The sequence below is a fragment of the Phascolarctos cinereus genome, unplaced genomic scaffold (assembly GCF_003287225.1).
Source record: "Phascolarctos cinereus isolate Bilbo 61053 unplaced genomic scaffold, phaCin_HiC Scaffold_4;HRSCAF=312, whole genome shotgun sequence".
Classification (NCBI taxonomy): Eukaryota; Metazoa; Chordata; class Mammalia; order Diprotodontia; family Phascolarctidae; genus Phascolarctos; species Phascolarctos cinereus.
The window spans coordinates 677061444-677073944 of record NW_027555847.1 but is presented as its reverse complement, the minus strand read 5'-3'; the positions used below and the strand labels follow the sequence as shown (position 1 = coordinate 677073944).

At 51.9% G+C, this 12501-nt stretch overlaps 1 protein-coding gene across 5 annotated transcripts in view; it reads right to left on the bottom strand.

Annotated features, from left to right (window-relative positions):
• The window catches only part of TCF3 (transcription factor 3), a 102226-nt gene that overhangs the window by 20854 nt on the left and 68871 nt on the right, over positions 1-12501 (bottom strand). For 4 of the 5 annotated variants that reach the window (XM_021009149.2, XM_021009152.2, XM_021009151.2 and 1 more), the window contains 5 exons: positions 7537-7586; positions 2779-2881; positions 2231-2373; positions 1858-1984; positions 1102-1160 (listed from right to left, as the gene is read on the bottom strand). In XM_021009149.2, coding sequence (XP_020864808.1) covers positions 1102-1160; positions 1858-1984; positions 2231-2373; positions 2779-2881; positions 7537-7586 — 482 coding nt within the window. The remainder of the gene's footprint in view (positions 1-1101; positions 1161-1857; positions 1985-2230; positions 2374-2778; positions 2882-7536; positions 7587-12501) is intronic. The other variant, XM_021009150.2, reaches the window with a different exon arrangement.

Genomic DNA, 12501 nt, shown 5'->3' with positions numbered 1-12501 from the left:
AGGGAGCATTTACTGGCTTCTGGCATGACTTCAGAGCTACTGTCCTGGAGGGCTAAACTCTTGCCCTGTCTGCCGCCAGTTTAACAGCTAATGAAGGCACGGCAGAGGGAATGAGTGGAGGCCCCGAGAAGCCTGGTTACCCCAGAGGCCTGGGGCAGGGTGGCCTGGAGGATGCGAGCATCCTGGACATGGGCTGGGGAAATTAGCTCCAGAGAAAGGAGGAGGTACACTGGCTCTGAATCAGAGAATCTGGGTGCAGCTCCTAACTAGCTAGGTGACCTTGGGGAAGTGATCGCTTCCCCAGGCCTCAGTTTCTTCATCTGTAGAATGCCTCCAGAGCCATCATTCTACGCGCAGCCCCAATGGCATCTCTTGTCTCACCCCGCGTCCCACCCCCACTCCCACACTTGGCGCATTTGGAGGAGGTCCTTGGCCCAGGGTACAGATGAGGTCTGAGCAGGCAGTGGGAGGGGGTGGCCCAAAGGAGAGGACAATGGTGAAGGGAAGTCTGGGTAGAGTTGCCGAACGTGAGGCCCCCCGGTGCCACTGTTCCAACCATGCCTTTCGCTTCCTGGCACATACACCCGGTGCTCTCAGTTTCAGCCACGTTGGGGTGACTGTGGTGAGGCCATGGGGGGAAAGCCGTGACAGGGGGAGAAGGAAATGGGACTACCTACAAAGTGGCAGAGCTCAAGAGCAGCCTGAGTGAGCTGCTGGGAATACGGACTCCCAAGCTCGGTCGGGGGGAGCAGGAGGGCCAGCTTCCGCCGCTGTCTCCTCTCTTGGTCAGTGGGCTCTGGGAACTGGGGTGTGGAACACCGGCCGGGAGGCCAGGATACATGTGAGGAGCCTGGGTACCTCTGACCCCCCTTCTCCCACCATCTGAATGCCGGCTACCTGCTGTGCCTCCTATAGGGCTGGGCAGCACTCAACCCTCCCAACCCAAAGGGAAGGGAACCATGGCGCCCTTCCAGGAGGCAAAGGGAAAAGCCTGGAGCCTGAAGCTCTCTTCCTGGGCTCATACAAATCTGCCTCCAGAATTCCCCAGTCCTGCCCATCACTGTGCCAGGGGAGAGAGAAACTGGCAGAAGCAGCTCTCACCGAAGCCAGTGCCTTCCCAAGTGCGTCTCCAGAGCTACCTGCTGTACTCCCTCTGTTACCTGTGACAGAAGAAAAGGAAGGCATGAGTCACCTCACCCGCTCCCATTCCACAGGAGGAGAGAAGCCTTCTACTACCAGACATAGAATCTCAAGCATCGGAGGGTACCTCGGAACACGGAATATTGGAGGTCCCTTGGAACAGGGAATGTCAGAGCTGGGAAGGTCCTTAGAACACAGGATGTCAGAGATGGGAGGGCCCTTAGAACCCAGAATACCAGAGCTGGGAGGGCTCTTAGAACCTAGCTGGGAAGGCCTTTAGAACCTAGGATATCAGACCTGGCAGAGCTCTTAGAACCCAGAACGTCAGAGCTGGGAAGGTTCTTAGAACACAGGATGTCAGGGCTGGGAGGGCTCTTAGGACATCTCAGAGAGATGAAGTCACAGGACGTGTCCACTATCAGACATCTCTGACCAAGAGGAAAGAAGAACTTGGGTCCCTTGACACCCAGCCCAAGTGTGCCTTCCTCTCCTTTGCTGATTCAGCTTAATGGGGTCAGAGTCACACAGTGAGCCAGCCAAAAGCACAGCTCGGACCTAGATCCTGACTGATGCCCCTGGCTCCCATCCCTGACACCAGACATTTAAAACATCTGATCCATCCTGGATCCACTGAGGCTGCGGAATGTAGCAGCGAACCAGCTAGCAGAGCCCTGAAGGGGAAGGAAAATCCAGTGGTAGGAAGAGAGTGGTACCTACCCATGATGCTGTCTGTCCCGCTGACTGGTGGTGTGTGGCTCGAGACGCCATAGGGAGCAGTGGTGGAGGAGAATCCGGACACTGATGGGATTCCACCATTGACTTCCCCTGAATGCATCTGGTAGTTCTTAGGAGGACCCCGCAGAAGCGGAGGGAGAAGAAGAGCAGGGTCAGATGGCTGAAGCCAGACACGGACCAAGCTACTAAAACTTACGGGCAGCTTTCTAATCTGCTTGAGGGCTCTCTGGGGGATGGGAAGTTGCTTTCTTTAAGGCAGGGGCTACATCTCCCCCCAACCCCCCACCCTGCATGGTCTTGCTTCAGGCAGGGACCATGGGGGGGGGGGAGAGCTTTCCAAGGGGTGTTCTCTTACCATTCGTTCATGCTGGTGTAAGTTACTGAAGCCACCGCTCTGAGGGAGAGGTGAAGGGGAACTGCCCAGCATCGGAGGGGCATAGTTGGACTGGTTCATGGTGCCTGATGGGCTCCATAGGTCCGCTGAGTTGTGTAGTCCATCTGCAGAGAGCACAGGGTCAAAGTCAATGGAACAGTATGTAGAATAGAGTTACAAGGATACAAAAGTGGTCCCAGATGTTTTTATCTACCTACTTTTCCAACACTTTTTACGTGGAGCCCTTTCTGATTCACATGCCATCTCAGCAACCTATACATCTTGGCACTAGACTGAGCCCTGATCCCCGATGGAACTTTGACCTGAGTGCTGCCCAGTCCCAAAAGAAAGTCTGACCCCCACAGGCACCCCCAAAACGCAAGCCCTGATCTCCTAGGCAGGCGAGTATAGATGTCTGCTAGGCATCTCAGCCCAAATGATGGAGGCTGGGCACCTAGGTCTAACCCTATATATGGTCAGTAGAGTTAGGAAACCAGGGCATCTTCCTCTCTCTACCCTGTGAACCATACCTGGCATGTAGAAGGCTGCAGGGTACACAGTACTGGCAGGTTTGGAGGAGTTATATCCCGTGGTGTCTCGGCTGTACTCATCACCTGAGTTGGAGGGATATACCTGCCAAAGAAGATTCAGTCAGAAGGAAAACTACCAAATGTCCTTCCTTCTACTCGGAAGGCAGGTAGCAGGTGCAGCAGGCAGAGTGCTGGACCTGACGACTGGAAGAGCCGAGTTGGAATCTTGCCTCAGACACTTACTATGACCCCAGGCAAGTCATTTACCTTTTCTCAGCCTCAGTTTCTTCTTCTGAAAAATGAGGATAATAATAGCTCCTACACTTCACAGGGCTGTTAAGAGGCTCAAACAAGCTAATTCGTTATTTTCTGCAAACCTCAAAGCCCCAACTAAATGCTACTCCCAACCCTGTCTCTGGGGCCAACAGACAGGGTTACTGCACTGCTTTCCCCTACCCCCTGGTACCACCCTTGGCCCAAGCTGTAGGAGTTTCTATTTTTCCACAAGTTCCTCGGGAGTCTGGGGAGACTGCTGGAGAAAAGTGTGATACAGGGCCCTACCTCCTTAGGAAAGACATAAGGGAGGGAAGGGAAAAGGAAGATGGAAAGGAAGGAAAGAGAAAAAATAGAAGAAGAGATATCAAAAAAGAATAGCATATAGTGGCAGAAACTTGCTGAGATCAGAGTCTGGAACCTGGGTTCCAGTCCTGATACTGGCACAACTTATTGGATGACTGGGAGTCATTTTTCCACTTGAAATTTCAGTTTCTTAATGTGACATTTTCTGATCTAAGGGCCCTCCAAGCTCTGACATTCTATGTTCTAAGGCCCTTTCAGCTCTGACATTCTGTGTTCTAAGGCCTTCCCAGCTCTGATGTGCCATGTTCTAAGGGCCTTCTCAGTTCTGTCATCCTGTGTCCTAAAGGCCTTCCCAATTTTCACATCCTGTGTCCTAAGGGCGCTCCCAACTCTGACATCCTCTGTTCTCAGGCACGCTTCCCACCCCACTCCTTGGTCTACAGTTTCTCAGCTGTAAAATGGGGCCAATCGCAGCACTAGCACCTCTTGTGAAGGTTTAATACTGATGAAGCACTTTTGAGAGTGTTAAAATGCCAGTATAAACAGCAGTAACTATTACTCTCTAAGGCTCCCTTTGAGGACGGGGCCACTTGGCCAGAAGCCCCAAGAGGGCTCTTCTCTGATTGGCTCCCTTTGCGGTCAGCCTTCCCTCCCCAGGGCTGACTGAGCCAGAGGGGACGTGTGTTAAAGAAGAGTTTGGAATAAAGCCCCCCCATAAAATCTGGCTAGGCAGGCCCCCTGGTGCCTCTGCTGCCTTTTCCTGCCCCCAGCCTTGAAGTGCCTAGGTGGGGAATATATAGGCAGGCCCTGGGTGGGGCCCAGGATTCTTGCTTGCCTCGATGCCCCTCCCCCATCTCCAGGCCCCACCAGTTTGGAGAATGGGAGTGAGTCCCCCTGCATGGGCCTCCTTCTGCTGTGGGCGGGGGGGCTGGGATGGCCCAGATCCCTTACACTGAGATTCAGTTACATTTTCAGCAGATGGTAACTTAGGTTTTAGAGGCCCCAGCAAGGGCAAGCTAATAGTGGGATTTTTTTTTTTGTCTCTGTTTGGAAAGGGTGGGGGTTGGGATGGGAAAGGGAATGGGATTTTCTCTCTCTCTCTCTTTTCGAGGACACCTTCCTCAAGAATGCTCTGGATCAGTCCAGGACCTGGGGACTAGCAACCTAGCAACCCCTCCCCCCCATGCCCCAGCCCAACCATTCACAAAGTTTCTCTTTCCTTCCTCCTTTGATTAAGGCTGTGAAAGCGAATTGGCCAACCCACTGGACCTGGGACTCCCCCTGGGCTAGGCCAGATGCAGAGAGGAAGCTAGGCTGGGCTAGGGCCAGGGGAGGCAATGGGGTCAAGATGGCCCTGGCCAGCTGGGTCTACGCCCGTAGAATTTCTGAAATCCAACTCCATGGATGAGGCCTGGGATCCCTTCTCCTGCTCTTGACCCAATCAATCATGACAGTAACGCCCATTTTTCTCTAAAAAGTCCTTTCCTCATAAACCTGTTAGGTCTATCGTGAAGTACCACCTTCACTTTAGAGATGAGGAAATCGAGACCTTTCCATTCTCCCTTCACAAACTGGAACCAGGACATCCCAGGCCAGGCCACCATTCTTATCCGAGGTACAATAGACCAAGAGTGGGGCTGGCACTCAGGAAACCAGGGTTGGAGTCTGGCTCTGCCCCAGATTAGACATGCACCACGGGGGTGGTCCCAATTGCATTTCTGGGGGTTCAATTTATCCCTCTATAAAATGAGACTGGACTAGGTGACTGTGACATTTCCTTCTAGTTCTGCCATTCAGCATTCTAAGGTCTCCCTCAGGCATGACTTTCTCTGTTCTAAGGGCCCTCCCAGTTCTGACATTCTGTGTTCCAAGGGCCTACGTGGCTTCAAAATTAGCTGATTCTCCATGGTGGCTGGCAAGAGGAGAACACAAAACCTGGGATTTAAGAGACCTCAGGTGGGTGATGTGTAGGCCTGGGCCAGTTTGGGTGGGTAGAGGGAAAGGAAGCCTCTTTTCCTCTGGCAGAGGTGGGGGGGCCAGCAGTGGGGAAATATGTGGCGCCAGGGAGCCCAGAAACGAAGGGAATGAGAAGGGCTACAATGAGAAAGAATTCAGCAAATTGACTTTTTCTATAATTTGATTAAATAGCGGGAGCTGGGAGAGCCAAGCCTGTCTAAGAGCTCCGTGCCATCTGTCGGGCTCTGGCACCCTGCCAAGGCTTCATGCAGCTGTGCTGCAAGGGAGGGGTGGCGGGGGACTGAGGAGGGGAGAAGGGGAGCAAGCGTGTGTGTGTGTGTGTGTGTGTGTGTTGCTACTGGGAAGCTCCTTGTTGTACAGATGTGGGGGAGGCAGGGGAGAGCCCCTCTCTTCCACCATCAATGCTTCCTTCCCCCTCTCCAAAGCCCAATAACTACTCTTGGGTGGGGGTGGGGGACAGGGGTGGCAATTCAGGTAAAGGAGTCAAGTTTCAGGCCCTGGCCACTCTCCCCTCCCACCCTTCCCAATCCTTCTGTTCTGTGCCGTAGCCCGCTCCCCAAACCCGTCAGGCAACCTAGAACACACTCTTCCCCCAAATAACAAACTGGCCCTTCAGCATGCCACGGGATAAGACCTGCTCCTTTGTCTGGGACTCAACCCCCCCTCCCTGAGACTGAAACTGACATTAGTCTAGAAGGTGGGAGACACTCCCAGAGAAGACAGTCTCAGATCCTCTCTGGTTCTCTACAGAGGCAGTGACCGGCACTGATTAGAGACACAGAATCCGGCTTTTATACCTGGCCATACCCATGACTTGCTGTCACCTCGGCAAGTCACTTTTATCCTGAGATTCAATTTCCTTATCTGTAAAATGGTAGTTGGGGGTTGGGGGCGGTGGGGAAGAGACCAAATGCTGGAGTGAGAACATAGCGACCCCATCCTAAGAATGGGGCTCAAGGACTGTCCGAGCTGGAAGGCACCTGAGAAATCACCCACTGTTTGACAGATGGGCAGGGGATTTGCTTCTGGTCACACAGTCATTTAGAGATGGGGGAGAGCCAGCATTTGGCTTCTGATCATCTAACCCTATGCCCAGTCATCTTTCCATCACACCATAGTCTTCGGAAAGAGGACAGAGGTCCCCACCGGGGCTGAGACAATCAACTACCTAGAGGGCGAATCAGGCAACCAGGACTCAAGAGCTACAGCTTTGGGGCTTCCAGAGTGGGAGCCCTTGGCCCTGGCTTCGGACTGCCTGGCTCTGGTGGGTGGCAGGGGAGGGGCCATTGGGAAGAAGAGAAGGGAGGGGTGTGGGAGCCAGCGGTAGGATGTTTAGAGCCCCAACTTGAGGCTATGACTCATGCCAAGGGGCCACATTCACATGTTCATGTGTGTACAGTACACTCCAGTAGACATATCTATCCAAGCTAGCAAACATGGTGTAGGGACCTCAAGAGAAATTGGTCTTTTATAACAACCACCTCGGCGCAGGTCACACAAGCTATTGGAGCGACCCTCTCTTAAAGCAATTCTGCCATGGAGAATGGTGCTGGGCATGTTTTGGTGAGGTCATTGACTAGTCCTTGTCTTTGCTCCTTCATTAGTGGGGCTCCCACAGACATGGCTGGTGGATACCCCAGAGATCCCCTCCAGGAGGGAGGCCCCCACACAGCCAGCTGACCTTTTAGGCAGTATACTGACCAGAGGTTGGAGAAGGCAATGAGAGACGCTGTTAGGGCCAGATGTAAAGCAGGAGGGAGTCTCAATAATAAAGACTAAACTACTATAGAGTTACTCCTTTTCTCTGGGCCTCAGTTTTCTCATCTGTAAAATGGAGTGGCTGATTTCTAAGGTCTTAGCTCTAATAATTCATGTTATGTATTCTAAGGGCTCTGACATCCTGGGTCCTAGGGTCCTTCCCTAGATGTTCTGCAAGGATATCCTATGACATTATGATTCTTTGAGTATTATGTCTCTCTCAGGTTCTCAGATGGGAGTGTTACTTATGGTAACACTCCAGGTCCACATTTAACTACTCGGCTTTAACTTGTTAAGACTCTGAGGACCAGGCACCACAGTCTCAGTTGGGCATCTCCTGGGGTGGGAGCATGGTGGCAGGACCCCTCCCCCCCATATGGACCTCCTATGTAGCAGACACCCACGTCCCATGATCTCCCCACATCCACCCGACTGGCTACTCACCGAGGAGGGGAGTCCTGGGGGCACCTTCCGGACCTTCTTAGGTTGCCCATCTAGCCAGGCAGAGCAGGGGAAGGGGAAGGGGAGAACAAACAAAAAACCGTGAAACCACAGGAAATGTTAACCTTTGCTCATGCAAAACAAATAGGATTTCAAACCCCTCTGCCAATGCCAACCACAGTCTGGAACATCTTCCCCCTCCCTCCCGCCGAGCTTCCCTCTGTCTTTCGATGCCCAGCTCAAGACGCCCCTTCTTGCAGGAAGCCACCGGCCATACCACCGTACGGCCTCAGAAAACACTCAGGATGGTACCCTATGTTTGGGACTTGGTTTAGATAACCTTCCATTGCCTAATTATTTCAAGGCTTATAGACCACTCAGTTTCACCCTCACTAGCTGTGTAAAATGATCTAGTGACCTGGTCATATGTGAAATGGGGATCAGGATATTTGCACTACCAACCTCACTGTGGGGGAAGGAAGGGCTTTCTAAATAGCTTCAAGTCCTACAGAAGAGGGAGTGTTACCCTCGTCATCATCGTTCCTATCTCTACAGCCAGACTGGGAGCTCCCCAGAAACACGGTCCAAGGCACCTCCTCCTTTCTCAGCCTCAGTGCCCAGCAGAAGGCTGGGCACACAGAGGTGGGAGTCTGGGTATGCATCATGTGAGATAACCAGCACGAGGGCACAGAACAAGGGTGCCCCTCTCTCCTGATCCCTGATGTGGTGAGGAACCTTCCAGGGCATCCAGATTGTATCCTTTATTTTACAGATGAGCAAACAGAAAGCCAGAGATGAAGTGACTTGCTCCTGGCCACATTGGTAATAAATTCCTGAAGCTGCATTTGAACTCAAGTCTTCCTGGTAGCAAGATGAACTGGGATTCAGACTCAGGTCCAATAACTCTGAAGCCAGCACTTTCCATCGGACCACACACCTCCTAGGATGGAGGCCCAGGTACAGGGCTGAGGTCACAGCAAGCCTCACTGCCCCACATACCCTGGGCCTGCTCAGCGCAGTGCCATGACTGAAAAGCAAAGCAACCACAGATGCTCAAGTTAAAACCAGCCTGAGGCCCAGCTAAGGCATCAAAGGCGGTCCAATCTGCCATTCACTCACTGACCCACAGTGTAGACCAGCTCCACATTCAGGGCTGGAGAAAGGGAGGGGAAGTGCTGGGTTCCTATTCTTAGGGAGGTCACACACTGGCTGAAAGCGGGCAGCCTGACAGAAAGGCCACAACTCTCAAGAGTTAGGGCCTGGCTCCTTCAGAGGCTAGCTGTGTGGCCTTGAGTAAGTCTCACGTGGCCAGGAGGCTCAGTTTCCTCATCTATAAAAATGTAGACAGTAATACTCATATTCAAGGCTTCTAAGTGGCAGTAGATAGAGCTCTGGGCCTGGAGTCCGAAAGATCTGAGTTCCAGTCTAGCCTCAGACACTTATTAGCCGTGTGACCCTAGGTAGGTCACACACTAAACCCCTGCCTGCTTCATTTTTCTCATCTGTAAAATTGAGGTGATAACAGCACCTCCCTCTCAGAGTTCCTCATCTGGAACCGATGAGATAATATTTGTAAAGCACTCTGTAAACCTTAAAGCACTAAATAAATGTCATTATTATCATTAGTAGTAATAGTACTAGATGACACGTTACTACCACCACCACTACTACTACTGCTGCTGCTGCTCCTCCTCCCACCATCACCACCACTATTACTATTTCTCCCAGAGTTAATGTGAGGAAAGCACTTTGTAAACCTATGTGCCTTGGAAATGGAAGTTTTATTGTTATTACTCTAGGTTCTGAAGCAATGAGACCTCACCCGTGCGCCAGAAGAAGTGCACGAGGTCAGGGAAGGAAGGGGGAGGAAGTCCTCAGAGAGGGAACGTGTCCTGGGACCTCTGTTTCCTCAGGCCTTGCTCTAAAGCATCCCCAAACCCTGACTCCAAGCACATTTAGGGGGAGAATTCTCCCACAACTCGGTCCCCTTGCTGCTGGATGAGCGTCTCTCCCGGAGACAGGAATGTAAATTCAGCTTCATTTGCAGGAGTGGGGAAGTAAAGTAATTTCTGAGGGTGACGGGCATGGCTTCCCCAGGAGGATTAGAAAAGACTGTTACCAGCCTGCCACTGGAACAAGGCCCGCCGGGCAGCACCTGATAACCCGGGGCCTCGGGGACACACCTGCCCCAGTTTCACGTGTTTTCCTCATCCCCTGGGCTAGGCTGGGCGGGTGGTTACTAGGAAAAGAACTAGAGCTAATACCTATATAGAGCTGAAGGTTGGGGAATAGAGCACTTTACATATATATTATCTCACTTGGGATCCTCATAACAACCCTGGGAAGTAGGTGCTATTATTACCCCCATTTTACAGATGAGGAGACTGAATGTGGTTAAATGCCTAACCTCAGGGTCATTCAACTAGGGCAGGATTTGAACTCAGGTCTCCCTGACTCCAGGCCCAGCACATTATCTACTCTGTCATGTTTGGGGAAGGTGAAGAAGCCAGAAGTTTTGAGAAGGGGTTCTCTCTGGGCAATGAATGATGGGAGTGCTCTTCAGTGATAGGGTTGGGAAGAGCTTTGGGCTGGGAATCTGGAGACCTGGACCAGCTGAAGGAATTGGGGATGCTCAGCCTGGGCTGGGGGTACCATACATGATTTGTCTCTCATTGTTACAAGTTAGAACTGTCCCTCTTGGCCCCAGAGGGATGAATTAAGAATGAGTGGAAGCTGTTGCCGATGGGACTCTCCAGTCCAATGGAAGGGAAAATTCACCAGCCACTAGAGCTGTCCCTGAGTGGCCTGGGCTGTCCTGGGGAGGCCTTCGGTTCGAGAATCGCCAGGCTAAATCTTCCAAGGAACCTCAGAGGTCACCCAGCCCTTATTCTTCATCTTACGGATTAGGAATCTAGCCCTGAGAAGTTAGTGGCAGAAGATCTTACAGTCAGAAGGGACCTCAGGAGGCATCTCGTCAGACCTGGCTGGGAGCAGGAATCTGTGGACAATGTAGCTCAGCAAACACTTATTAGGCACCTACAACATGCTATTGCTAGCAGGGGTCAATCCCAAACAGTGATCCCCCACGGCAGCCCTCAGTCTGTTATGAGAGCTCACTTACTATTAAGTAAATAAGTAATAATTAACAAGTAATAAATAATAAATAAGAATCTCCTGAAGACACATTCCTTAGCCCAAAACGGGGGAAGGGTTTAATGAAATTTAATGGAGGACATGGCAAGTTAGATGTGAGCCTGTCTTTTTTTAGGCAACTGGGGTTAAGTGACTTGACCAGGGTCACACAGCTAGTAAGTGTCAAGTGGTTGGTCTGAGGCAGGATTTGAACTCAGGTCCTCCTGACTTCAGGGCCAGTGCTCTATCCATTGCAGCACCTAGCTGCCCCCTAGCCTATGTCTTTTGATGGCAACCTGGGGAGAAGGCCAGAGATGGTTATTTATACGGTGTTTGAAGGTCTGAAAACAGCTTTATAAAGTTATTATCTTAACTGATCCTCAACACCTTTGAAGGCAGGTGCCATTATTGTCCCCATTTTAGAGATGAGGAAACTGAGGCTGAAAGTGGTTATGTGACTTGCCCAGGGTCAGCTGTTCCTGACTCTCGGCACCGTGATCTATCCAACGTACTATGGAACTTTCTATCTCTAGAGGGGAACAGATGCTCATTTCCAGCTGAGATTTTGGGTTTCCGATTCTAGCCAGGGCTCATAATCACTGGCTGGGGGGGACCTTCAGCCAAAATGCTTCCCCAGTTCGGGCTGCAATCTCATCTGCCAAAGGGGGATAACCCTCTCTGGCCTTCTCCCCAAGTTGCTGCCAAGAGGGATCGGGGTAAGGAAGCTCCTGTCTGAGTGACTCCTGGGCTCTGTTACTTCAGGTGTTGATTTTGACTGGGTGTGAATCTTCCCATTGGGTCAGGAGGGCATTTGGGCAGGCAGGCAGGCAAGATCAGAGCGTTCTGAGCAAGAACGTTTATTGCTCTACTGATAAGCAGCAACTGGCAGTTGGAGTCACCGTTGCCATAGCTGGACACAGCCCTTAAGGAAACCGGCTGCCAGCATAAGGACTGGCCCCATTTTTAAAGGGGGGAGGGAACCAAGGGGGTAGAAAATGTGGCCTGCAACCATGCCAACCCACCCCAAAGCCCTGCCTGTCTGATTGGCAAGAAACTTTTGGCCAGCCACTGGTCAGCTGGCACACAAGGGTAAAGCAGCATTGGCCAGGGCCCATCATGAAGAACACGGGAGTTCTGGACACTGTGAGTGTCCACATAGCCTGTGAGTCTGGGGGGGAGCTAGCTACACCATGGCCTGGGCTTTCCACACTGGCCCAGATTGGAAGTTAGGAAGACCTGGGGTTCAAATCCACCTGTGACACTGCCTAGCTATGGGATCCAGGCAGGTCACAGAAAACTGTCAGCCTGAGTTGCCTCATCTCTAAAATGGAGATAATAATAGTACCTACCTGGCGGGGTGGTCATCTCCAACGGGACAATGTATGGGAAGCCCCCGACTAATCTCAAAGCCCTCTGTACACATGGGTTATTACTACCAAAAACAAATGGCAAGAGCTGTTCTATAACTTACCAGGAGTAATGACAGAGGGGAGCCTTTTCCCAGCCCCCACCACTCACTCCCACCTGGTGCTGGATTTGGATGATTCTACCTGGCTAGATGTGGATTCACACCCTCCCCTCCCATCTCCATCCAGAGCCCTGCTCCACTCTGACCGTTCAGTCTACTACCCCTTCCTAAGGGTCACTGGCTGGGGACATGGCTGCTTTACTTCTATTAAAGATGGAAGACCACCAGGTCTTACCACGTGCCCTGGGACTGCCTCCCTAGGGTCCATGGGATCTTATCGCCTACCCTACCACTATGCCCTCTGAACCCCCAGGCATTGTTATCCTACTTGCTGCTATTCCCCAAGGCCCTACGTTTTGTTCCCCATC